This window comes from Fusarium solani (genome assembly GCF_023522795.1).
Source record: "Fusarium solani strain SB1 chromosome Unknown bctg00000005, whole genome shotgun sequence".
Lineage (NCBI taxonomy): Eukaryota > Fungi > Ascomycota > Sordariomycetes > Hypocreales > Nectriaceae > Fusarium > Fusarium solani.
The window spans coordinates 2316305-2340731 of NW_027072153.1; the positions used below are offsets into that span (position 1 = coordinate 2316305).

The window sequence follows — 24427 nt, forward strand, 5'->3', positions numbered from 1 at the left end:
TCCAAGCCATAACTCCACAAACACCGTATGATGCCTATCCCTAATATATAAATCCTTCCTTGCCCTGGATCTCGATATAATCCTTGGGTTTGAATGGTGTCAAACACTTTGCCATGCAGCCTACGCAATGCCGTTCCGGTATACACCCTCCCACCGTGCTTCTACACCCCCTACCTTCCCCTTGAGCACCTTGATCTCGGCGTCCAGCTCGTCCACGTTTCTCGACAGGGCGCTAACCTCCTCGAAACGCCTCGAGCCATGCGCCGTCTTAACCATTGCCTGAACCATGAAGCGTTGCTCCTCCAGCACGACCAGCTTCTCCCGCAGCTCCTTTTCCTCTGCCTCAAGCTGGCTAACCACCGTGCTACCCTCGCTCGGCGCCTGAGATGCTGTATCGGGGTCGGCGAGTTCTGAATGCCGGAGTCCAGAGTGCGTGTGTGCGAGGAGTCGTGATGAAGACACGGCTGTGGCGGATGAGGCAGATGACCGTGAGCGGAGTAATTGCGGCAGGCTCTTGAGTGGCAACATGTTCGTGTGGAGGAAGCTGCTGGCATACGTGTAGATGGCCATCTGAAGGCGGCGCTGTGTGGCGCTTTCAGATGGGAGGTCACGTAGACGCTTGGCGGCAGTACCATACTTGCCAAAACTGTCGACAAGACGTTTTCGTATCTTGGCCGCCTCTTGGATCTGCGCATGTGTCGGCGGTGGCTTATTAAGATCGATTTCTCCCGTGTCGTTCTTCTCCGGCTGCAGGTTCAGGAGCGCGCGGTGGAATGACGGAAGCAGTTGCTGGATGCCTCGCTCAAACTGCCGCAGAGTCTCGTATGCACGCTGGTCCGGTGGTTTATGCTGAAGAGAGGCCGTAAAGTCGCGGGCCGAGAAGATGGTATGCTTGCATTCTCGACACATTCGAATATCGACGCTGACTTGCCCGGGGTTTGCGGTGGAGGGAGGTTTCTCGGTTGCATGGTTAGCAGGTGTCGATCCATTGACACCACTCGAAATGTCAAGCCCAACTTCAGAAGAACAGCCTGTTTGCGGATCACCGCAGACAACGCGACCGCATATTCGACAATGGTGTCTTCTAAACGTCCAAGAACCAAAATCCTGCTGGCAGAACGGGCACTTGTGAACGTTGGCATCCTCTTCCCAAGTGACGACAGATTGTTCGATGAGTTTCCGCGCGTTCTTCTGGCCTGCCAAAGACGTGACTGGCGAGAGCAGGGAACCGGTTGATTGTGTGATCTTTTCGGGGGGGTTCGCTAATAACCGTGTGAGCTTTGTCAAGCGTTTTTCGAGTCGTGAAATTTCCAGGTTCTGTCGTTCTACTTTCTTCCTCCTCTTTTCAAAGAACATGCTGGTGTGGTCCGTAAAAACGCCCTGGTGATCGTTGTATCCTTCTCTTGATTTAAAGCATGTCTCGCATACTCTCGCCCAGTATCCTCGGACCGGTTCATGAGTCGCGCTGCGGCTCAGCTTCATTTGGTACATGGTATGTTCCTCGCAAAACAGTCGCCCGCACTTTCTGCAGTTGATGCTCCCATTTATCGGTCCTAAACTTCGACCGCATGTTGGGTCGGTACATTGATCGTAGCTAGTCGATCGCTGCCAATGTTGGCGTGTGATGAGTTCGTCGGGGTCGATGGGGCCTTCGAGGGGGCTCTTCCCAGCGGCAATGGAGGGCGGGACAGGACTGGATTCGTTTGATTCAAAGACGTCGAGACCTCGTAGTTTCTGGTTGATGAGGGAGAGGGGCTGGAATCGCTTCGCCTTGAGGACTTGCTTATCGAACCATGTCTTGACTTCGTCTTGCTCTTCCTCGGGAAGTTCTTGGTGGTTGTCGTCGATGTGTCGGTTCAGTTGCAACAGGGTCATCTGCTTCAGGTCAGCAAACACTTTACTCATTGTCTTTTTCACATCATACCATCTCCTCGTTGCAGATAGGGCAGACGAGTGCGCCATCGGCCGGACCTTTGCCTTGAACACCAACGCTGATGCTGTCGCCGATGGCCGGGCCAGCGAGTTCTGATGCTATCCCACTGACAGGCGGCGAGATGGACGATGAACCTATCGACACAGTACTCTCAGAGGCCGCTAGCGGGCTTCCAACTCGCGGCGCATTCGCATTCGGAGGTGTCGGGGGAGCGAGTCCCTTGCCACTACCCAAGATGCGGCCGCCGCCCAGCTTGCGGCCCGACATGATGGAGGATGTTCACTTTGTTGGAGTGATGAAAGGAAGAGAGTAAAAGGGGGAAAAGTCAAAGCAACAGAGTTTATGGAAGGCAAAATGGAAGAACGTTGGACAGCGACCGCAGTTGGTCAAGCTCCGCCTCGAGGAGGAGCGCTGCACCGCCTTTGGCCGAGTAGGGATGTCTGGGTTTGGAGGTGGAGGTACGTATTCTGGAAGAGGAGATGGGATGACGGCGCTAAATTGAATGCGTCTGATAGAGGGGTACTCTCACCATCACATCAAGTTGCGGTGAGAAAGAGTACTGTGATATCATGCACCGCCCTTTCCCTAACAAGTTAGGTCACGTTCGCTTCCTCCCGTTCCCCGTCTCTTGTCTTATCGCAATCCTTGTTGATAACGATAAAACGCCTCGTCACCTTAACCCTTCACGGCAATGAATGGGGAAAAATGACCCCCAGCCAACAGTCAACATCAGCCCAGCCGGCGCTGGCTTCTCCGGCATCTCCTTGTGACTCTGCTACCGAGACTACTTCTTCAACCTCCTCCTCCGCCTCGGTATCCGCTTCCTCGTCTTCCGCCCAAGCAGCCATGGCAAAGACGTATCCTCCCGTGCAGCCCGGAGGCAGCTTGATCCTGGCATGGCAGATTAAGCACAAGAAGGTGCTCGTCGTTGGCGGTGGTGATGTATGTTTGGTTCATCTACTTGGTCTCGCGTCCCTGAGACATTGGTTGCACATGTTTGCCCACACAACATGGCACATGTTCTTCTGTTGGCTCACCTTGTTTGTTCCGTCTCTGACTTGACTTTTCTCTACTAGGTCGCCGCCGGTCGCATCCTCAACTGCCTCAATGCCGATGCAAAGGTAGTTGTCGTTTGCCCCAAGTCCGGCCTCAACGACGAAGTCGCCTACCGAATCCGCGAGGGCCAGGTCACACATGTCAACCGCCTGTTCGAACCCCAAGACCTCGATGGAGCCGAGATGGTGCTGGTAGCCGTCGACGATCCCGCCGCATCGACTGTCATCTGGAAGTTGTGCAAGGAGCGAAGGATCCCCGCCAACATCGCCGACGTACCGCCCGAGTGTGACTTTTACTTTGGCAGCATTCACCGAGATGGACCGCTACAGATCATGGTCAGCACCAACGGAAAGGGACCGAGGTTGGCGGCCGCCATCAGGCAGTTCATCGCCAAGCAACTCCCTAAGAATGCCGGCAACGCGATCGAGACTATCGGTGAGCTGAGGCTCAGGTTGAGAAAGGTGGCTCCCAGGCCTGAGGACGGACCCAAGCGCATGCTATGGTGGGTATAATATACCGTCTTTATGCGATCCATTTACTAACAGGCATGGTCAGGATGTCCAAGGTCAGCGACACCTACAAATGGGACGAGATGTGCGGACTCACGGACGAGGATATGGATAACCTGCTGCTCTTCTACCCGGCTAACAAGGTCCCCTCGATGGATGTGTTGGTGGCTCTCCGCGGAGGCACCGATATTAAGAAACTCGACGTTTTCGACGGATCCTTCGGCTTCAGCGTGGGAGCATAAAAGAAAGAGACAGAGCAGAGGGCGAGCATGATACGGGCGTCAACAGGTGCGAAAGGAGTCGCTGGAAATCATTGTACGATGTGATGTACGCGATTAATTGTTTTGGTTACGGGAGCATATCAAGGTTGGGGTATTGTTGCTGCTACATTTGGCTTGACAAGGATGCTGTCACCATGGCATCTTGCATTGGAACAGGAGCTTCTCAAAAGGATACGGGTTGGATCGCTGGGTAGGCAGACAGGATGCCATTGCAAATTGCCAACTATGAACTGTAAATTTTGAATCAAGAGATATCCCCGAGGAAGCTGTTGTGCTGGTCTTGTGATGCCGGTGTAGCAGGCTTGTGATGTCTTGGCAACCGAGGCAACGTTGGTTGAAGGGTAAGCTCGGAAACATGATTCGTCAATACCGTCAAGACATCAATGATTAGGCGCCTTTCTTTGTTTTGATTATTTTTATTTTGTTTATTTTATTTCTTTTTTTCTATTCGTCATAGGCGAGCCATTTTTTGCCCCCCTTCAGCAGATCCACTGCTGTTCTATGTCATCATGCATCATAACCTCCAGGATATCATGAAACCGTTTAGACCTTGAGGACAACCTGGAAGGTGGCGTCCTTCTCCTTCTCATCACCAAAGACGTTAATGTCCCACTTGGGGCTGTAGGTCGTGGGGATGTTGAAGCGCTGGGGCTTCTCACCGAGCTTGTCGAGCTCCTTGATGGCCTCGGCGTCAAGCTCAACCTCCTGGAAGTTCTCACGGATGCGAGAGGCGGTGACGGACTTGGGGATGACGAGGTGGCCGTCGAGGGTAGACCAGGCGAGGACGACCTGGGCGGGGGTGACGGTCTTGCCCTGGGCGGCGCTGAGGCGCTCAGCGATGGCCTTGACCTCGGGGACGTTGACGAGGAGAGGGAGGCCCCAGGAGTTGTTGCCAAAGGCGGAGTAGGCAGTCAGAACGATGCCCTTCTCCTTGAGGTATGCGACGAGCTCGGGGTTGGGGAGGCGAGGGTGGCGCTCGACCTGGTTGACGGCGGGGACGACGCCGGTGTCCTTGATGACGGTCTCGAGCTGGGAGAGGTTAGTATTCATGTGTTAAAAGCTCGAGTGGAAGCAGGGAAGACGTACGTGCTCAATGGAAAAGTTGGAGACACCAATTGATCGGACCTTGCTCTTGGGGAGCTCGGTCACGGCCTTCCAGGTCTGAGAGAGGGAGACACCACGGTCGAGCTCGACCTGGCTGTCGTCGCCCTCCTTGAGGGGGAACAGCTCGGTGCCGTTCTTGAAAGCGACAGGCCAGTGAATGAGGTAGAGCTATCTACGAGTCAGCAGGCAGCTCAATGGAGCATTTTGGTGTCAGTAGCTCACGTCAAGGTAGTCAAGACCAAGCTCCTCAAGAGTGTCGTCGAGAGCACCAGCAACCTCCTCAGGGCGGTGCTTGTTGTTCCAGAGCTTGGAGGTGATGAAGATGTCCTCGCGCTTGAGGCCGGGGATCTCGGCGAGGGCCTTCTTGAGACCCTCGCCGACCTCGCGCTGGTTCTGGTAGATCTTGGCCAGGTCGAGGTGGCGGTAGCCGGCCTTGAGGGCCTCGTAGACGCCGGCGCCGACCTCGCCGGGGGCAGACTGCCAGGTGCCGTAGCCGATGACGGGGACCTTGTGGCCAGAGTTGAGGGTGACGGTTCGTCCGAAAGACATGATGACGGTGTTGATGTGGTGTTGGGGTGAATAGAGGTTGAAGAGGTATGAGGGAAGCAAACAGGGGCGAGCAGGACCAGGCTGCCTTATATATCTCTACCTAGCCGCTTCACACGCGCGCACAACACCTCGCGGGTCGATTACGACAACAGCAGCAGCAGCAGCAAGCATGCAACATGCAACGTCCCCAATGCACATCCCAAGAACCCTGGTGTCCCACGTCGCCCACACCTTTTCAAGCCTCCATCCCCACCGGGCCGGCCGCTAGAGGAGGGGTACTTGCGATATATGGTAGCTCCGAAAGAGCAGGACCCGAGTCAATTGTTCATTGTTCATTGGGGGGGTTAACTCTAGCGGCTAGCTCAAGAGGAGAAGGTCGAGAAGCTTCTACTAACACAACCACCATGATGATCGGGACTAATATCCGCCCCAAAGAGCAACCAAGCTGTGAAAGGAGCCCCACGTTCGAAACAGTGCCCGGCCCCTGTCGATGCCCTCTCTGTATGAGATCATTGCCCCATACAATGAGCTAAAAAAGGCCGCGCCCTCCTAGCGCTGTTGTGCCCATGATGTCGCCGAGAATGATATCAGTGGGTGTTGTCCATGGGAATTTCGGACACCCCCATCTTCCACTTTGGGGGGTAAAATTCTGATTGCCACTTGTGGAAATAACGAATTGTCATTGGCACGGCTCTAGCAACTCAAGTCTTGGGGAAACATGCTTGACAAGTGCGTTAGTGTGGGCATTCTGAGCTCGGGGACTCGGTGTAGCTAATACATGACGTGCCCATCATGGAGTTTTGTTCGGAAGGTATCGAGCAGAGATTCAAATAATGAGGCAATTCAAGTTGTGATCGGGACTAGAATTTACGTGATCTTGACTCGTGAGCTTTCTATGGCATCACTTTGTAGTCAGAATGCGTTTGACACTATGGGAGTTTGCTGGACCGAATTCGTCTCCGCTTCTTGGTTTCGAACTGAGGGGTTGTACGGAGTATGTAGGTAGCCAACGCGAATGCGCGATAGGTGGCAGCCTCCCTCATTCTGTGAGTCATCCGGTGAACTTGAGAAGCGGTAGGCAATGTAGGTTGTAGTACATCATTGTTGCGATTACTATTCTTTGAGCTCTTGTCAACGTGAGCTGAATCAACTTCCATGTATGAGCTTCAGGCTTGTTAACAGAGGCAGGGGCCTGAGTACAAAGGCGCCACTACATGACCTCGGACAAGCTAGAAGAGATACCAGTATCCTTCACTCTTGTTCAATAGTTACCGTCTTATCGTAAAAGCTAGATTCTACAATCAATTCGACTGTCTGCGCAACATGGCCTGCTTGTCTATTCTTCATGACAACCTGAAAGTACCTATTCATGATGACCCCGCACCACCAGGGATACACTCGCCAAACAACTCAAGATGGACCATCCAGGTTCATACACAAGAACAACCCTGTCTACAACTTGCACAGCTAATAAGCAAAACGTGACAATTCAGCACACATGTAGCTTGCAAAGACATATTCCAACTCAATACCCGACAGGTAAATGACAGCCAACCTTCCACATATCCCTCAATAGATCCAAGAAACACCAAACACCTCGTATAACAAAGGGTCCCGCATAGCCCAGTCCCTCCATCCCATCAAAACTTCTCTCGATACCACTGCCTAAAAAAATTCCATGTCAAACCCCTCTGCTCCAGCCTCGTCCCCCAGTCCAAGGTCTTTCCTCGCGGAGCCCCCTTCCTGCTGCCACCGTGATACTTGGCCAGCTGGATGTTCTTAGCTTTTGGCAGAGCCTCTGTCCTCCAGCGACAGTTGTCGGTTCTCAAAAACACGCCGTGGCTACCTCCCCGACCTTCGTCTTGATATCCGATGGCGTTCATCGCCCGGACGAGCTCCTCCCACGACACAGGCGAGTGGCTCTTGCCAAAGATGCTCCTAAACGTCTCCCATACGCGCTTGTTAAGCTTTTCGGGAGGTTTGTTGTCTGGCGCCAGAGCAGGTTTTGGCGGCGAGACGTCGGTGGCTCGGGGTCGGGGTGGGAGTTGTCGAGGCGGCGGTAGAGGGGGAAGCTGAAGTTGTTGACGTCCGGGTTGCCCAGGTTGTCGATGTGCTGGCAGAGGTTGTCGGGGTTGTGGGAGAGGTCTCTGCTGGTGGCGTGCAGCAGCTGGGCATCCAGAACCAGCCTGGGCTCCAACCACCAGCTCAATGTCCCCGGTGTTGTTGTCGTTGCCAGCTGGTTCTGATTCCGATTCAGAATCATCCTCAGATGCAGCCCCAGTATCTCCAGGCTTGGCCGCTCCCGTGAATCGCCACCGCCATTTCTGCTTTTGGCGCCTCTTGCTTCGATGCCATCGCTCAGTCTCCAACTGCCGTCGAGCTTTCAGGATCTCCATGCGTTTCTGCACGTTGGCCACGGGGTCATCCTTGTCTTTGGAGCTCTCGCCCTTGTTCTTCCAAGATTTCTTCGCCTCCTTCTTCCTGCGCTTTTCGTCATCCAGCAATTGTTGGCGAATATTCTTCCATTCATCAGTTGGCCACCGTTCAGGTAGGTTCTCTTGCTTGTCCATATCCATAGGGGGTTCCCGCTGGTCAAATGGATACTGGTTCCTGGTGACTCCCATCGTATTTGCCAGTCTGTCTAGTGCTTCCTTGCTTGCCTGAATTTTGTTGTTGTCGTTCTCCTTGTAGATGAGCGCGTGCAATAGGGATGAGCCGAGGCGCTTCAGGTCGCCCCTTGCTTCGCCAAAGTTTATCGTGTTGTTTGAAAACCCCTGCATTTGATCAAGGAACTGGTATATGCGTCTAAGCCTCTTGTTAGGGACTGTCTCAATCTCAAACTCGTCAAAGGCCAGAAAGTCGATGGAGATCCCTAACAATGACTCCAAAAACGCCTCTCTGCGTGTCTCCTCGTTGTAGCTGAGATGTGCCATCTGGACAATGTGGACAGGGAAGTGAAGTTCCAAGTGCTCTGCCAGCTCCGCGAGCAGGTCGATGCCATCGATGTTGTCCGAAACAAGGGTAGAAAAGACCTGGGCTGTATCCTCGTCGTCGCAATCATCCAGGTATCGTTGGAGGCGTGCCGTGACTTTCCGCATGCCCATATACATGGAAGAATGCCGGTTTGAGATGAAGTTTTCGATCAATTCGGCAACGATTCTTGTCAAGTTTTCCCGATCTGCGGCGAGGGTTTTCTTCGTTAGGCAGAGTTCCATCTCATCCGAGCCGTAGTGGCCTCTTTGGAACTTTGCTCTCTCGGCTACACCCCGGGCCGTGGGGCCTTCTTTATGCAGAAGATCTCTCGCATCGGCTGGGATGCTGCGTGGATAGCCTTATTGCGAAACTCGAGCACAAAGAATACCCCAAAGTAGCGGATCATGCTCTGCAACCTGATGTATGCCTTCCGGAGGTACTCACGATCTTCTTCGCCGTAGGTAGACCACTTTGTGTGTGGCCAAGTCTTTGCGCCATCCTTGTGCGTGCTCGGCACCATCCTGTCCTCTCCATGCGGGGGTTGGCTCGCCTCAAGCATTGTCACCCAGACCAGAGTCTGCTCAACTGCGTTCCACATGAAGAACTCAAAGACAGCTCTTCGCAGAACGCTCCGCAAGCAGTCTTCATATAGAATGTGACGCTTGTTCTCCTCTTGGTGGTATTTTTCAATGTACTTGTCCCGCCGTTTCTCATAGGAAATGTCCAAATTTACCCAATGATGCTCTTTCTGCTCCAACAGTTGTTGAAAGAAATACTCGGGTTCGTTGAACAACCGTCCAATGTGTTCCTCGGCACGGTCCTTCTTGGACAGGATGTTTTGCTGATATCTCTTCAGGTTCAGCGTGGCCGGGATCGGTTCGTACTGACGTATCGATGCTATGTCTTGCCATCTTTCCCGGCTGTTGTCTCTCAAACCTTGGATTGTCTGCAATGCCTCGGCTTCTTCGTCTTGGTTCGAAGCGGGTACGGAATTTCCAGGCGCCTTTCCTTGTGCTTCCTTAAGCAAGGCCGCGCAGAGTTTTCCCAGGAACAGATAGGTGATTGTTTGGGACTGGAGGATGAGAAATGCTTCCATGGTCCCAAATAACTCCCCAGCATCTTTCAGGGCATTCTGCTGGTTTATGGTTGTCGGCTCTGCCTCCTCGCCCTGGAACCAGACTCCCAGAGGGCGATTACTTTCGGTTTCATTATTGTTAGTCGACGGCACTCGTAAGCTAACAAGAACAGCACAATCGAAGTAGCCAGACAGAATCATCGAGTGTCTTCCCAGGTAGCTGAGATCGTTATCAAGCAGGGCAAATTCCGAGGGAACTAGCCGAGCACGGTGGTGGATGAAGCTGAGCAGGTTGTATGGATCGAGCAAGTCTCTGAGGTTGATATGTGGTACCAAAAAGTTGGCCCTGATCTTGCGCAGATGATCAGCGACATTCTTGTTAAAGCCGACAGTTTGGCTTATCGGCTCTGGCATCTTCAGCTCATCCATTGCTTCTGGCTTGATAGCCATGATCTTGGCCAGGGTTTCGCTCTCGTCTTGGTAGTTGGCCCCATGCCGGTACAGGGGGTGGTGCCGATGCACTTGCGCCAAGATAGTCTGAGGCACATCTTTGAGGAAGTCCAGGGCAAAGATATCGAGGTCGCTGGAATGGCCATCCGCGATGGTGCCCTCAGGGTCCAGGAGATAATCGCGTCCCATGCGATCGGGTTGCTCCACGAAATGCGTGTTGTAACAATCTCTGGCTTCCCTCCAGGCGTTTTCCAGGAATCCTTCGAGATTATGAGACTCACTCAGCTTCCCGTCGGCGCTGGCAAGCTTAATGACGGTGTCTTGGATGAGCCGTTCCTTGTCAACCACGAGATGTCTGAAGTCTTTCCAAGCCCTTTCCATCTTCCCAACCTCCCTCTCGAGGGCCCTCTTCGTCTCTAGGTGCGGCTTCCCAGGGTCCATTGGCGGCCACATGGCGTCTCTCCCATGGCCGTACATGGCACACCAAGCACGAGAGCCCGGCTTTTCTTCCTGGACACTGGTTCCTTTCATATCCCGCACCTCCATATCCTTGGCCATCTGCAGGATCGGGTGGGGAGGAATGCCATAAGCATACACTGGGTCAGCCAAAAGGCGGTTCTTTCCCAGGTTCATAGCATGGTATGTCCTGTCGTCCAGCCCGGGCCCGATATAATCATTGCGTGAAACGCGAAATCTGTCGGCGGCCTCGTCTAGCAGGGTCATGATCGTGCCCATGTAGACTCTTTTGCCTTGCGCCATTGTGGCTAAGAATGAGATGACGATTGCAATTCGAAAAGGTGTTTGTGGCTAGGGAGAGCGTGTCGGAGGATCGATAAATGGGTGATTGGGCGTGCTTAGAAGATTTATGCTGCTCCAGACGCCGTGTCCAGTCGGCCAACCGAGAAGCCCCAGAGTCGTGAGGATGACCGAATCAATTGAATGAGGGCAGAGGGACAAAGACAACGACAGCTCTACCATGGTCTGGGAATGGCACATGTAGCCACTTGCTGTCAAGACAAAGGCGTTTGAGCATGAACCACACCATTGCTGCTCCCCAACCCCGAGCAAGGAATAGGTTCAAGTCCTTGCTTTGATGGTAATTGGTCGTAAGCTCCAGTGACACTCTCATGTCTTTGTCTGAAAAGGGGAACCACGAAATGGCTGGCCACTTGGCCATGACGAAGGAGCACCAGAGTATAGGATTCTTTGTTGACTGACAGACGTTGGAGGTGTCTACCGCAAAACCGAGCATTCCTTGTCTCGAACCAGAGGATCGAGGCTTCCCTAGCATGGCTGAATGAAAACCCGAGCGCAAAAACGCGACTGGCTTGAAGAAACAATGGAGGAGTGGTTGATGTGCGTTGTTTGCTCTCCCTCTCTAGGGTGTGGCGTGTGGGATGTTAACATGCCGAATTGACGACCATCAGGGGCTGTTCGAGTGTAATTTCTGTGAGAGATGACGTGTTTTTGATTCGGGGATTGCATGGGCGATTGGGCGGAAATGTCGTTGTACGTATTGGAAGAGCGGATGGTTGTGAGATCTGCCTCGAGAGCTGGAGAGAGCGTGAAGCTAGGACTTGGAATTGTTGGTGAGGAAGTGGAGAGGCACATGTATAAGAGAGCAGAAAGGGCTAACTTAACAGCCTAAGTATAAGCAAACTAGAAGATAAACAAGAGAAATAAGAGCATAATCACTTTATAAGATCATTAGGATACCAACAATAATTTTCTAAAAATTCTTAGGCCCTAAATCAAGTCTTTTTACCATAAGCATTAGTGAGGGTTGATTCAGTGTCGCAAGTTTGTTTCACTGCAGCGTGAGTGCCATCGAACTGCCAGGCGTGCTTAGTCAGCCAACTTCACAGTCTTGATCACAGCTATTTCCAACCCTCTCTTGACAATCCCATCTACCAACACCAGCGATCGTGGCACATCTGTTCTTCACTTGGGAAGATTCACGCGCCTATTTGCCGTATGATCAATCTTGCTTTCGAAATTGCCCTGCTACCCCACTCTCGCGTTTGTTATGACGCGTTGGATACGTGCTCCTGCCGCAGACGCAAGTACTCAAGCTTGCCGCAGCAACTCGGGCTGCGCTCATGACAACTTGAACGAAACAACCACCTACGTCCATTCGCACATTCTCCGGTGATTGAAAAGATGGCACGTCTGAGTGCTCAAGGCTCCGCCGACGGACAGGTTCAGTCCCCTGCAAGGTCCCTCGAGACCGCTTCCGACAACCACGATACTGAGGAGTTGACCCCCCCATTCTTCAACACCACATTCTCGACCCATCGCGTTTCTCCTCTTCATGTTGGCCCTGAAGGTCTCACAGCATCGAGACTTGAGTCCATTGCCAGCCGTTTACGCGACACCCTTGTCGGCGATGTGGTGCGAGGTATCCAAGTCGGATTGGAGACAACGGATACCCCCATGGGCCAGGTTGGGCCTCTGAAGGTTGTCAAGGTCGAGTGGTTTCGAGCAAGCACGCTCCTGGGCGAAGAATCATCGGAAACCCATCTTGAGATGCCCCGTGGCGACCAGAGCGAGCTTCCAGAGGAGCAGAAGCAGGGCCTCTGGATCAACATCAGACACGAGAATGCTGCGTATGTCGCTATTCTCCTCCCCGGTCTCTCCGAATCGCCGCAGTCCCGGTCGGATGGACAACATGACAACTTTGTTCACCTACCCCTCCTGCTCATGCGGATGCCTCTGCAGCTGAAGACCGTCGTCGCTGACTGGCTCTCTGCCACTTTTGATTGTCGCGTGAGCCGCGTGACCTTGGGGACCAAGACCATCCTCGGCGTTTGGGAAAGTTGGGTTGAAAGCAATGGACCAAATGCTAGAGGGGCCGATTTCACCGTGACTCTGGCGTTCAACACACCCGTGCCAGCTGGCAACGATCCGACATCCATCGACCTTGACCAGACCAGAGATGAAGCTGTGCCTGCCCCGGGGCTTCGGTCAATCGACATTACCATCTCAGCCCAAGATCTGCGACGATTCCTGCGGGCTGGGCAAACAATCAGGCCCTCAGACAAGAGTCTTTGGAAAGGAGACGTCCGCGAGCGCCGCAGGCTTGCTGGTGGAAACACAGACGACGGCTGGGCTTGGAGGACAGCCCAAGATACGAAGACGAATCCTTTTACTGAGGCTTTGGGGAGCTATCTCCATCATCACCTTGCTCTGGATCTCTTTCACCCCAGCGTGCAGGTTACCCAGATCTCGTGCACCGGATTTGTGCTTGGTCAAGGCCGCTTGAAAATCCTCATGCTTGGCGACATGACCCAGAGCTTCTCTCATGCCGCCTGGGCGTTCGTGGCGCAACTGGGAGAAAGAGTCAAGGGCGAGCACCTCCCACCGGTATTTTCGGCCAAATTTGGTGGTTGACTCCTGCCTTTGACCACTATACTTTTACCATCTCTTCTCTTCCCTCTCTCCTCTCTCCTCTTTCTTCCCTTCATCTCCATCACACACAGTACTTTTCAATCACTGGAATCAAACTATCAACACGCTACATCTTCAAGACATCCCATCCCACCATGGCTACCATTCCCATTACTCTCCGACGTCCTCAGACGCTCCGCTTCAGGCCATCCCCAGATTTTGGTCTACGCCGAAGCTTCTATTCTCCTCCACGTCTCCCTCCACCACCAAAGAAAGAGACACCCCATGACAAAACTAAGAGACCTATTGAACTTATCGCTACAGATCTTTTTCGTCTTATAAAGGAAGACTAGGAGGCTAAGGAAAAGGCTTTCCGAGCCTTGCCCTGGTATCGACGATATTGGCGACATTGTTTCCAAGCAGGGATGTACTATCGGGCCAGTTAGGGCTAGTGGACTGATTGCCGGGTAAGTGCACCTATTTTTCCATACATCCTACATACGCTCATCATTCTAGTCTGCTCTCCGCCGCAAATTCAAGTCGGGAGACACGAAACCCAGAGATGACGACGACTCCTCCGATGGCGGGATGGAGTAAGGCTAAAGGATACCATATGAGGGCATACTTGAGGCATGGGTGGAGTGTGTTTCTTTCGCGACAGGGTACTACCTTCGATTAGTAGTTTGAGCGTGGGGAGTCGGAGATTCTATGAAAGGTAGACTGGGACTCTACTATCATAGCGAGGAATAAAAAGCGATACTCCATTTACATTCATGTTTGATCCTGGTGAGTAGGTTTGCTGAAAATTTCACAGCCCCTGGGGAGGATGAGGACCCTGGCTTGAACAGCACCCTGCAGCCTTATTTGGGATTTCTCGTTCAGCCCTCCACAGATGAGCTTGTTCAGCACAAGCGAAGCCCAGGTTGTTGTGCTTGGCATGCAGTCGATAATAACAAGGTGGACCGTGGTAGCGAAGGATCCGCCACTTACTGCCCTATCCTCAACGGGCAGCGTCGTTGCGAAGCCCGCTCCTTAATTAAGATACGTTAAGGCCTTCTCGGATTAGGCTCGGACTGGATGTGACAGGGGGGTTGCCATAAGGCTGTGTTGTGAGGGCAACATCAGGCTATGCTGGGATACTCTCTACACTGCCTCACTTTGACTCGGCATGCAGACGCACGAGTTGACAAGCTCAACCAAGGCAGAAGACACCTCGATCCAGAACTACGGCTTGCGCAGCTTGCTGCTCAATGGCGTTTTCCTTTGACACATCTCGGGCTACCGTGGACAGGCTGGGCTGTTTCCCGTGGTACGGTACCCAAGACACTGCAGCTGCGGTAATGAAGCGACAGGCTTGAACCATGTCGATGTCAGCAATTTTGCGGGGACTTCTTTGAGCTTTGGGAGTTGAGTGGCCCGGTCGGAGACCAACAATAAACCAACCGCACAATCCTTGTCCGTCATGTCAGCCGCGAAATAAAGCTTATGCCAAGAGGCTGGAATGCGGCACAGACGTTCTCGCCTTGGAAAAGATCATCTAACATCCTGGACATCACCCAGAGCATTTGTTCGCTTCGTGAGGTTGAGAATCCAAGGCGCAGCCGAGTTTGACCTGCACAACCAGGTCAATGGGCGGCAGCGAGAAGAGGGTTACAGGAGGCGACTCTCAGAGCCTGGCCAAGAGGCAATTCACGGGAGCCGGAGACTTGGTCCCAGTTCTCTGTGGAGCACGACTTGACACGAAGGCTGCAGAAGCAGAAGGGAGATGGTGGCGGCTGGTGGCTTTGTCTTGAACTGTGGTACCGACTAGGGACGGAAACCATGTCACTTCCCGGAGTGGTGTCCGCCTCTTCAGCCGCGACAATTGCCCTAGCTGAGAAACTCAGAGTCAACGTCCAAAATCTTGTCGCCGTTTAGCTCACGCCAACAAGATGAAGAGGCTTGGGCGCGGAGATGTTTCCAAGCCCGGACAAGGTCAATGCCCTCTTGCATGTGAGCTGAAGTAGCACGGAGGGCAAACGGTGGACGCACTGCTTCGATACGACTGAGAGTCTGGTGCTGCGGACTAGACAATGGGGGCCAAATGGCTTCTTGCAGAGATGGGTTGAGACAACGGCTCCAGCGCAACCCGAAGCCTTAGATAGACCCCTCCCTGGTCCAATTGAACCCATGCCGCCCAGACTTCGGGGATCCACGCTGAGCCATCCATTGGAGATGTCCCGCCTGCGGGCTGACCTTGGGGGCAGGGTTGTGGAGGCTACGCTGCTTCGCCAGGGTTGCCGACAGATTTGGATGAAAGAGCCTCGAGCCCGCTTACTCTGGGGCTGTTTTACGGTCGTTCCGCTTCTCTTTGTTCCCCGAATATCCCTCCTTTCTCTTCCTCTTCTTTTCCTCTCCGTGCTGCCGCATTTCTTAACTTGAGCCCTGCCCAAAAGGACTCTCGCTCGTCACCACCAGTCCACCAACATCGCAGTCAGGAACAAAGGCCCAACCCTCGTTTAACATGTCTTCTCCTCGTGAGCACTGGGGTCTCTCCTGCCCCAACGGTGGCAAGTTCTACATCTGCGAAGAAGACGACACTCAATTCGTGGGCTGCTGTGTCAGCGACCCTTGCGGTACCAACAAAGGCAAGTGTCCAGATGGTGATTTGCGCGCCACCACCTTCGACAAGGACCTCTATGCCGAGCTTCCTACCCAGGACTGCGACAGCTCTCAGGGAACGGATAACTGGTACACATGCGCCTTCCTCGACCCTCCTTTCCTCGGATGCTGCAGTCAGAATGCCTGCGGATCAGGATGCCCGAGGAACAGGTTGGTCGGAGCCAAGTTGTCAGAGGTTGAGAACAACAGACTCGACTTCCTCGAGCCCAGGGCCAACACTACAGAGACTACTGCTAGCACCGCGACGAGCACCAGCAGCTCTACATCGGAGCCCACCAGCGACAGCGACGACAGCGGCCTGAGCACCGGAGCCACGGCTGGAATCGCAGTTGGAGCTGCGGTGGGAGGACTGTTGGTGATTGCCCTCTTGGCTTGGATCTTCTGGTGGAAGCCCAGGCAGAAGAAGAAGAATGGACAGGAGTTCCAGAGCGTACCTGCGAACCCCCCGATGGCGGGACATCCTGGTACTCCCGGCACCTTCAACACCCAGCCCACGTTCCCAGTCCAGTCTCCCATGAGCACCTACCAACGTAAGTGGAACAAATTGAAACTTGAAGGATATTATGCTGACATATCCCAGCTTCATTCTCTGCCGCCTCTCCTAATCCCGCTCCTCACTATCCCAGCGGTGTTTCTTCAATGGATCAGTTCAAGTACTCTCCTCAAGCAGCCCAATTCGAGCAACACCAACCCTACGGCCACTACCCCGACGGCACTGTTCCGGCCACCAGCCCTGGGCTGCCGGCTTATGGTCAGCAGTACCCCCCTCAGATGGCTCCCGTGATGGAGATGGACGCCACGCCGACGGTGGCGCACGAGATGGGCACCGGTCAAGAGCATCAGGTCACCTCCCACAGCCCAGCCCCAGAGAACAAGCATGGTGAGGGACTGGGAATCTCGAAATGAAGCAGATGAAAGATGAAGCGAGCATGTGTGTTTTAATTTCTACGAAGGAAGGGTAATCAGATGGTTGGTAAAATGTTTTGCGTGGCGTTGGTAAGAGGAACCAGCATCAGGGTGCTCCCGGAGGACTCGAATGATTTGTGATTCTCTGGGCATTCATTTCTTGGGCGCTTGGCCAAGTGCTTCTGTATTGAGCCAGTCCTGGATGGGTTGCCCAGGACAACACGGCTCTAATGCGCTCTACTTGAGCTTGAAGATAGAGCATACCTATATACATTGTATTCTTACATAATCCTTTGGTGTCTTTGGTCGTGAACGAGAGGTGTTTTGCCGCGAGCTGAGGGCGAACTGGTGGCCGTCAACAAGCTAACAGAGCTCACAAGTCATTCTTCGCCACGAAGCATGTGCGAGCCAAGAGGGACACGACATGGATATCTCTCCGAAGTGCAACGCCCTGGTGAACTTGGCTGGTGTTCTACACGAATCTCGGCCCGCCTAGGATGATGCACACACGCACAAGCTGACGTACACTTGGGGTTTGGGCGGTGCGTAAATTAGCGGGAGGATGGGCTTCAAATAAGGTGGCTGTTCATACAGCCCCCAAATGTTTCAAGAGTTGGGGTCGTATTCTCGTCCACACAGAGATGAGCGCTGGGACGCATCTTTGGGACTTTGGTACTGGCACAAGTGGTCGTGGCGCAGGCCAAGGGCGAGGCATAATAAAAATAATAATAGCAAATAATAGAACTAGGGGAAAGAAAATACTTATGATACCTCTTCTATTGTTTAGATGAATTATTGCGCAGAATTACATATGAGAGAGGAGTTGGATCTTCGTTGCCGTCAGGACCTTGGTACTGCGCGTGTGACAGTCTCCAACAAGGAAGACCAGGCCGTTTGATCGCCATGACATAACTCCCCGCGATGCATTGTTTTGTTGGAAGAGTCGACGTCATGATGCCGTGGATGACACGAAACTTGGTTGTGCATCTAATATAAAAGGACTGCCTTGTATCGTTCTCGGACATTTGAATGTAACCAAAACAAAATAAAAAGAAACCAAACAAGAAACCATCAAAATGAATTCAGCTGGAGACCGATCCGTCATCTCAAATGACATGCAGGAACTTCGCCAGGGCGGCGAGGAAATCTCCCATAAGATCCAAGGACACAAGGCGAACCTGTCCAACCCCAGTAAGAAAGCGGCCTCTCTTTTACTCTGCGGTATGTTTGCGTCTGACATGGACTATTTATAGACACGAGCCAGGCCAGCAAGGAGAATAGTAAGCGTGAGATTGAGCAGCTAGGCGGGGATGATAATCTGTATGGAAAGGAGGATAATCCTAGGAGTAAGAGTGCAGCTGAGCAGTTGGAGGGGAGTCGAGCAAGCACGTAGGTAGGATGGCAGTGAAATTATGACTATTGTTGATGGACGATTCACGGTGAAATGGACTTTGTGAGATGCTGTGGTTTCATCGTGATGAACAAAACTCCTACTTGACGCAGGTACGACCACAGATAGGCTCGCAGCATGATCCACAGCAGAGAAGCTATCGTGACCAAACTGTCTCACCTTACCCACTCTCCCGGTGAGGGTATTCCCGGCTCCGGAGCTCGGGGCCGAGAACGGAGAGATATCGGCGCCGAGGGGGTGAAGCGGGCCCAAGTTTGAAGATGATAGAAGCTTATTCAAAGGTTTGTCATGTTTCAATTCCTTTTTTTTTTTCCTGATTCCATTCAGCTGCATCTAGCCGCCCTAACTAGTCGGGTTGTCGCGTGCGTTGCCTCGATGAAACGGTTTGAGAGGGAGTGGAGTTTTTTGTTGACGAGTGAACAAATAGACGGGAGATGATCGACTTGGGGGGGCATGGAAACTCGGCAATAACGGATGATCGGCACATGATGGGGGAAGGACTAGGGCTCTAGGGGTCGAGGCATGTTAGGGTTTGGGATATGGATGTTTGCCGTGAATCCGATCGGTTTATCTTGAAGGGGACCTAGAGTCATTTGACAGCGGAAGAGGCGGTGCCGGTCTTTTTAACTATTCAGATTTGTCATGAAGAGAATATCTACAATGATCATGACAGATGGTTCTTGGCAATGGATATGGATCTCTTTTATCCAGGTTCCACCTGATCAACATTTGTAGACACGGGCTAGCCAATGGACAAGACAGACGAGGTCACTCGGTCATTTTTTGGCATGAGATTTTGAATCGGCATCGGGACATGGGAAGCACCGTTCAGTCGTCGTCAACTCTTTATCCCCGTGCCATAGCCGGGCGCCAAGTTGCCGGATCCCGAGATTTTTGATCCGGGGGCGTGGGAGGCTCAAGGGAGTAGGCAAGGGAAGTATTATTATATGAGGACATGTTTTTCCGTTGCGTTTCTTGACAAGATATTTTGTCTTTATCGATCATACAGCACGTCATCACCAAGAAACCAAGGCTGGGTAGGTTATAACCCATCGACTGACCGCCCCCGAAAAGACGCCAAGCCTCGTGGAGCAGGGATCAAGTGGCAGCGGGCTCGAACCACTCACCACCACTATAGCCAGCATCAGGGAAGGCAAGGGGAACGGAACTTGCAAACAACCAAGTCAAAGTGTGGGCTCCTTTTCTCTCTTCGGTTCCTGTCGTCTCTAATTTTTCCGTCTCGTGGAGATCGTTCCCGTTCCCTTTCAAACCATGCTCATCCTGCACCGATGACATTCATCCCGTCTCTCAGCCGCTGCTTTTTTGATCCCAAGTTCGGGGCTGTTATTCCCGTCGCAAATCTTTAACTCCCCGTCCCGTGGCAATCTGAGTGGCTTCAATTCAATTTCACCCCTCGATTAGCCTACTCTCACCCAAACAACAACAAACTCGAATCGAAAAACCCACGTTCTCGTCATCGCGCGCAACGCGCACATCTCCAGCCATGAAGGTCATCGTGACGGGAGCTACCGGCTTGGTGGGCAGGGAGATTGTGCAGCAGTGCCTCGCGGACCCTCGCATCACAAAGGTGGTCATCCTCACCCGGAGGGCCGTGTCCATGGACATTGAGAGCCACCCCAAGGCAGACGTCGTGATGCTTCAGGACTTTTCGCGTTACTCGGATGATCTTTTGAGCCGCCTCGAGGGCTCTTCTGCCTGTCTATGGTGAGAGGACGCCCCTCCTCCAACCGATCCATCTTGGCGAAGGACGCCGTCTTCTTGGCGCTCCCTCACTTGATGCATTCGTGCATTACCAATGTTCAGTCACACTAACACATTAAAAATAGGGCCATTGGAGGTCGTCCAGACCAGCTCAACAACGACAAGGCATCTCTTCACCACGTCAACGTCGAGCTGCCTGTCGCCGCCGCCAAGGCCATGAGCGAGCGCATCGCCGCCAAGCTACCCCCGGGGCAAAAGTTCAGCTTTGTATTCTGCAGCAACAAGAGCGCCGACCGGCACTCTTCAAAGCCGCTGCTCTTCCTTGGAGACCCGCGGAAACCGCGCACCGAGGCGGAAAAGGCCCTCTGCGAGGTGGCCGACTCTCACCCGGATGTCTTTAGCACCTGGATCCTGCGGCCGGCTGCCATCGTCACGGGGGACACCGCTCCAAAGAAGCGGAGGCTCGTGGGGAGCCGGTCCAGCAATGGTGTTGACGTGCCGCATATGGCAAAGGTCTATGTCAAGGTGGCCTGCGAGGGCTGGAAGGATCGCATCATCGATAATGATGCCCTGCTCAAGATGTAAAAGAAAGGTTAGCTTCTTCCCTGTACCCATGTAACTTAGTCTACTACTGTTATCGGATGCGTCCCTGTTTTTGTACAATGAGCGTTGGAGTCTATTGTTGTTTGGAGGGTGCTGCTGTCTGTTTTTCTTTTAATGTGGACTCGTTCGAGGATGGATCCTTGTACAGATCCAAGAGAGACGAGTTTCCTTTTGTGGGAAGAGTCGAGGGTTCTTGTGTTATCACGGCCGCTTTGATGATTACCCAAGCTTTTTATTACAAGAGCTTCTTTATTGCCTCTCATGCTATAACGCCATGCTTGAAGATGGTATCCTATCCACCTAATGCAAACACACTGACAGCTCCTAGTTGTGCCATAATACGCCCAGGGTATCTCACAATGCCTCATAACAAGTACCAAATGCGCCTGAAACCGAAACCCCAGAACCCGCCCACCAGAAAATAACAACCGTCGAAACTCAACGATGGCCTGTGAAGAAATTGGCCAAAAGACGCCGAACTTGTGCCAACAACTCTTATACTCCGCAAACCTAAACTGACGAAACCAGCACTTGGGACCACAGCGATGACTGCCCGTAAACTCTCACCGCGGGCATCAAGAGTGCCATGTGCGGTGTCAAAGTGCTCGAGGCAGCCGAAGATTCGGTGCTTGAATGTTCGTCGTCTGCGAATTCAGCATCCGAATCCTCGGCCTCCGAGAGTGGGGCCGGGGGCCGGGGACCGTCTTGTTCGTTCGGGGCGTTGTCGAGTTTCCGGAGTAGCCACATGGCTGGCCAACAAAACCGCGAAATGCATCCCACCTCCCACGTATCCTCCTCCTCCAGGGTTTGCCTGCTTCTTGGGTGGGCGACAATTGGCACCATGACCGGCTGCAAGTAGACAGTCCGTTCCTGGGGCATGTCCAACTCCTCATCCGAGCTGTCTGTCCCCGTATTCAGTCCCCGGATCGAGTCGCCGGGTTCCTCGTTTGGGCTGAACCGCTCTTCATCCTCCTCTGGGATGACCGACAAGCGCCCGTCGGAGGAGTCTTGGTCACCATCCGTGGCACTTCGAGGAACGACGAAATTGATGTGGAAGTGATGGCTAGGGGCATGGGGGCAGAGAATGTAATTGGGTTTGCCCTGGTTGTCGACTTGGGCGTGATCGGGGCGCGAGGAGGATGGTTCGCTCAAGAAAGGTGTAGTCTCGGTGACGCGCATCGTGGTGTCAAAGATTGTGCTTGTTTTTGGTTCAGCAAGGAGTCGTCGGGAAAGCATCTTTGGAAAGAGATGTGGTCAGGTTTGGTCAAGACTGGCCGGCGGGAGTGAGGCAAGCTGAGGGTGAGGCTTTATATTAATGCTTTCCAGGTAATTTTGATGATTTATCAAGGTTTTTACTTGTAGGTTTCGGTCTCACTTGAGACTTTTCTTATTTTTGTTGGGATTCGACCGTTGTTATGGAACTTGAGGTTGAGTAAAATGCGAGTCTCTACCTTGTCTTAAGGATAAAGCAAAAGCTTTATACCGACATCTCGAGTTTCAGCTTAGACTTTTATTTCCCCCAATACTTTTGAAGTTCTTATGTATTAATACTGCCCTATATACCATCTCCTCTCGCCGTATTCTGTGCTGAGATTATTGTCAACGTCACGTTATGAAATCTCGACCACCATCCTCTATGAGTCCCATCATCCATCCTTTGGTGTTTAGGACGAGTACCTTGTTAATACATAATTCAATATTACACCGTTTGGTGTGTACATGAGTTCCTAAATTAGGTTAACTTTTGGAAAAATGCACACGCCCCCATGCATGAGAGAAAAAGTACCTTGAAATCTCCCGACTCTAACTCAGGAGCAGGACTATACAATCAACGATCTGGGAACTGAAGTCCCCACCTACGGGGAACCACAAGACACCGCAGCCGTTAATGAGGCAATCGTGTTGGCATACAGAGGAAACACCATCTCTGACGACGAGGGCGAGCAGATGCATGCAGCCCGGATCCCCAGAGTCCAGAAGGGAGACTGGGCCATGGTAGTCCAGGCCGGCATGTGGCGATATTCCCAGATAATCTCGGCGCTTTCTTGTCGCGAGGAGGTTCATAGCCTCGTCGAGAGAGGCGCTGAGCCTTGTTGGGAAGAGGAGGCTCACGGCCTCGTCGGGAGAGGTGGAGGGCCTATAGGTGGTCGAAGTGGTCTAGGATCGCCGGCGCGGCAGATTTAGTCGACAAAGCAAGGCAATGTGAGTGCTGAGTTCAAGGTCCGTGAACGATGGGGCCAGGTCGTGACTTTCATCAAGGTTCAGTGCGGAACAGGAATGTCTTGAAGTTGTCTCCAAGGTTGACCTTCAGTCCTTCCGGCCGCTTGTCCTAATCCTCCAGTTTGTGCAGGGAAACTGGTTGCAGCGTGATGGCGCTGGTCCCCACGTACACAGTCGGAACCTGTTACTGAAGGCCTGAGGTCGTCCTCCCACCAAATTTGACCCGGACGGATCTTGCTTGTTTTTGGAGCAACGACATGGCAAACCTCCAATGCATCTTTGTCCTTATTACTCACGGACATCCCATTTCTTGTACAAACAACCCTTCCCCCAGGTACCCGTCAAGCAACTACCATCATGCAGATGGCGACGCCTCCTGATGCAAGGCTGAGAGTACAAGATGCAAGATCAATGCCACCCACTGCGCCTTCGGCGATAAAGAAGACATGAAATAAAAGTTAAAACTTGAACAAGGTTCATGACACAGTCTCCCGTGACTTGAACACAAAGGATTCTTAATCCTAGGTACGTTGTGCTTAGTTTGTCATTACCCCCTCAACAGCTTCATTCGGATCAATCCCCCTTTCCAAAACGTAGGAGCATGGACAGCCTTCCCTTCAGGAGGTTCAAGCTGACAGTGATGGTAGATCAACTCGAAGACTTGCCCAAAACCCTTTGACCTACGGTGCCGACAAAAGTACCCGACAAGTACAGCGCAACCTCTACGGAAGACTCTAAGATGGACTGGGCCTGCCGAAAACTGGGACACGAGTACAACGAACTGCTTCAGTCCTATAATAAACTGTTGCACTCCAACAGCGTGCTGCGCAAATTTGCGTATGGCTCCATCTTCCTTGCCATGTGCGGCGGAGGGGCCCTCGGTCTCTGCCTATACTGCTGGTTAAGCGCACGACGTAAGCCCGGGAAGAATGGTCAGTCCACGAACGGGAGCTCGGGTGATGGGCTTGGGGGTGTTGAGCTACAGCCTTTGACTTCTCCTGGGAGAGCCGTGGTTAGAGGAGAGGAGGAAAGGGGGCTGCTCCCGAGATATCGCGCCCGGGATGCGGCACCTCGATACTCTGTCACTGATCCGAATACACAGAGACCAGAGACTCCGTGGTCCATGGTTTGATGATGGGACAAGAGGAACACAATGGGATGGGATGTCCTCCCAAACACGACTGTGCCCGAGCACTCGCGACCAAAGACTCGACCCCCGACCTTGAGGGACGATGGAAACGCATGGGCTAATGATGTAATGTTGAGGCAATGGGAAGATCAATTTCAGTGGAAGGGGGGAAGTGTACCTGGATACCTAGATGAGAGGAGCTGAACAGATAAGTCTTGGATAGAAATTGGGTTGTAAAAGCGACCCTTCTCTCTCAACTTAAGAGATTTCTATTATTCTTCTATTCATCCTTTCGTCGAACTAACCTGTGTCTTTATTCGCACTTAACGCTCAACCCGTGCACACAAACACAGCACGTAGAAGTCAAGTTATCCAATAACCACACGTCTATTATTGCTAACTTGTTACATGGTAAATTCGAAATAAATGTATCGACAAATGAGAAACATGTTTGGATG

The 24427-nt window shown here is 52.7% G+C and overlaps 10 protein-coding genes across 10 annotated transcripts; 6 read left to right on the forward strand and 4 right to left on the reverse strand.

The window, feature by feature from the left end:
• Positions 1-120: 120 nt before the first annotated feature.
• On the reverse strand, positions 121-2200 carry MRS44_009177 (uncharacterized protein; the record flags this gene model as incomplete). Its single annotated transcript, XM_046276429.2, has 2 exons — positions 121-1875; positions 1925-2200. The coding sequence occupies 2 exons, from the start codon at positions 2198-2200 to the stop codon at positions 121-123; spliced, it is 2031 nt and encodes a 676-aa protein (XP_046132646.1).
• Positions 2201-2638: 438 nt separating this feature from the next.
• MRS44_009178 (uncharacterized protein) lies at positions 2639-3740 on the forward strand (the record flags this gene model as incomplete). Its single annotated transcript, XM_046269810.2, has 3 exons — positions 2639-2875; positions 3010-3491; positions 3545-3740. The coding sequence occupies 3 exons, from the start codon at positions 2639-2641 to the stop codon at positions 3738-3740; spliced, it is 915 nt and encodes a 304-aa protein (XP_046132647.1).
• Positions 3741-4322: 582 nt separating this feature from the next.
• Positions 4323-5432, reverse strand: MRS44_009179 (uncharacterized protein; the record flags this gene model as incomplete). Its single annotated transcript, XM_046269809.2, has 3 exons — positions 4323-4808; positions 4866-5051; positions 5106-5432. 3 exons carry the CDS (start codon positions 5430-5432, stop codon positions 4323-4325), a joined length of 999 nt encoding a protein of 332 aa, XP_046132648.1.
• Positions 5433-7072: 1640 nt separating this feature from the next.
• MRS44_009180 (uncharacterized protein) lies at positions 7073-10689 on the reverse strand (the record flags this gene model as incomplete). The annotated part of the gene is made up of 2 exons (XM_065621200.1): positions 7073-8742; positions 8850-10689. 2 exons carry the CDS (start codon positions 10687-10689, stop codon positions 7073-7075), a joined length of 3510 nt encoding a protein of 1169 aa, XP_065477272.1.
• Positions 10690-12090: 1401 nt separating this feature from the next.
• On the forward strand, positions 12091-13320 carry MRS44_009181 (uncharacterized protein; the record flags this gene model as incomplete). The annotated part of the gene is made up of 1 exon (XM_046269811.2): positions 12091-13320. One exon carries the CDS (start codon positions 12091-12093, stop codon positions 13318-13320), a length of 1230 nt encoding a protein of 409 aa, XP_046132650.2.
• Positions 13321-15820: 2500 nt separating this feature from the next.
• On the forward strand, positions 15821-16884 carry MRS44_009182 (uncharacterized protein; the record flags this gene model as incomplete). Its single annotated transcript, XM_046269812.2, has 2 exons — positions 15821-16508; positions 16559-16884. The coding sequence occupies 2 exons, from the start codon at positions 15821-15823 to the stop codon at positions 16882-16884; spliced, it is 1014 nt and encodes a 337-aa protein (XP_046132651.1).
• Positions 16885-17960: 1076 nt separating this feature from the next.
• On the forward strand, positions 17961-18277 carry MRS44_009183 (uncharacterized protein; the record flags this gene model as incomplete). The annotated part of the gene is made up of 2 exons (XM_046269813.2): positions 17961-18075; positions 18138-18277. The coding sequence occupies 2 exons, from the start codon at positions 17961-17963 to the stop codon at positions 18275-18277; spliced, it is 255 nt and encodes an 84-aa protein (XP_046132652.1).
• A 1522-nt stretch (positions 18278-19799) lies between these two features.
• MRS44_009184 (uncharacterized protein) lies at positions 19800-20602 on the forward strand (the record flags this gene model as incomplete). Its single annotated transcript, XM_046269814.2, has 2 exons — positions 19800-20020; positions 20143-20602. 2 exons carry the CDS (start codon positions 19800-19802, stop codon positions 20600-20602), a joined length of 681 nt encoding a protein of 226 aa, XP_046132653.2.
• Positions 20603-21130: 528 nt separating this feature from the next.
• Positions 21131-21799, reverse strand: MRS44_009185 (uncharacterized protein; the record flags this gene model as incomplete). Its single annotated transcript, XM_046273886.2, has 1 exon — positions 21131-21799. The coding sequence occupies one exon, from the start codon at positions 21797-21799 to the stop codon at positions 21131-21133; it is 669 nt and encodes a 222-aa protein (XP_046132654.2).
• A 433-nt stretch (positions 21800-22232) lies between these two features.
• On the forward strand, positions 22233-22804 carry MRS44_009186 (uncharacterized protein; the record flags this gene model as incomplete). The annotated part of the gene is made up of 2 exons (XM_065621201.1): positions 22233-22280; positions 22439-22804. 2 exons carry the CDS (start codon positions 22233-22235, stop codon positions 22802-22804), a joined length of 414 nt encoding a protein of 137 aa, XP_065477273.1.
• Between the last annotated feature and the right edge of the window lie 1623 nt (positions 22805-24427).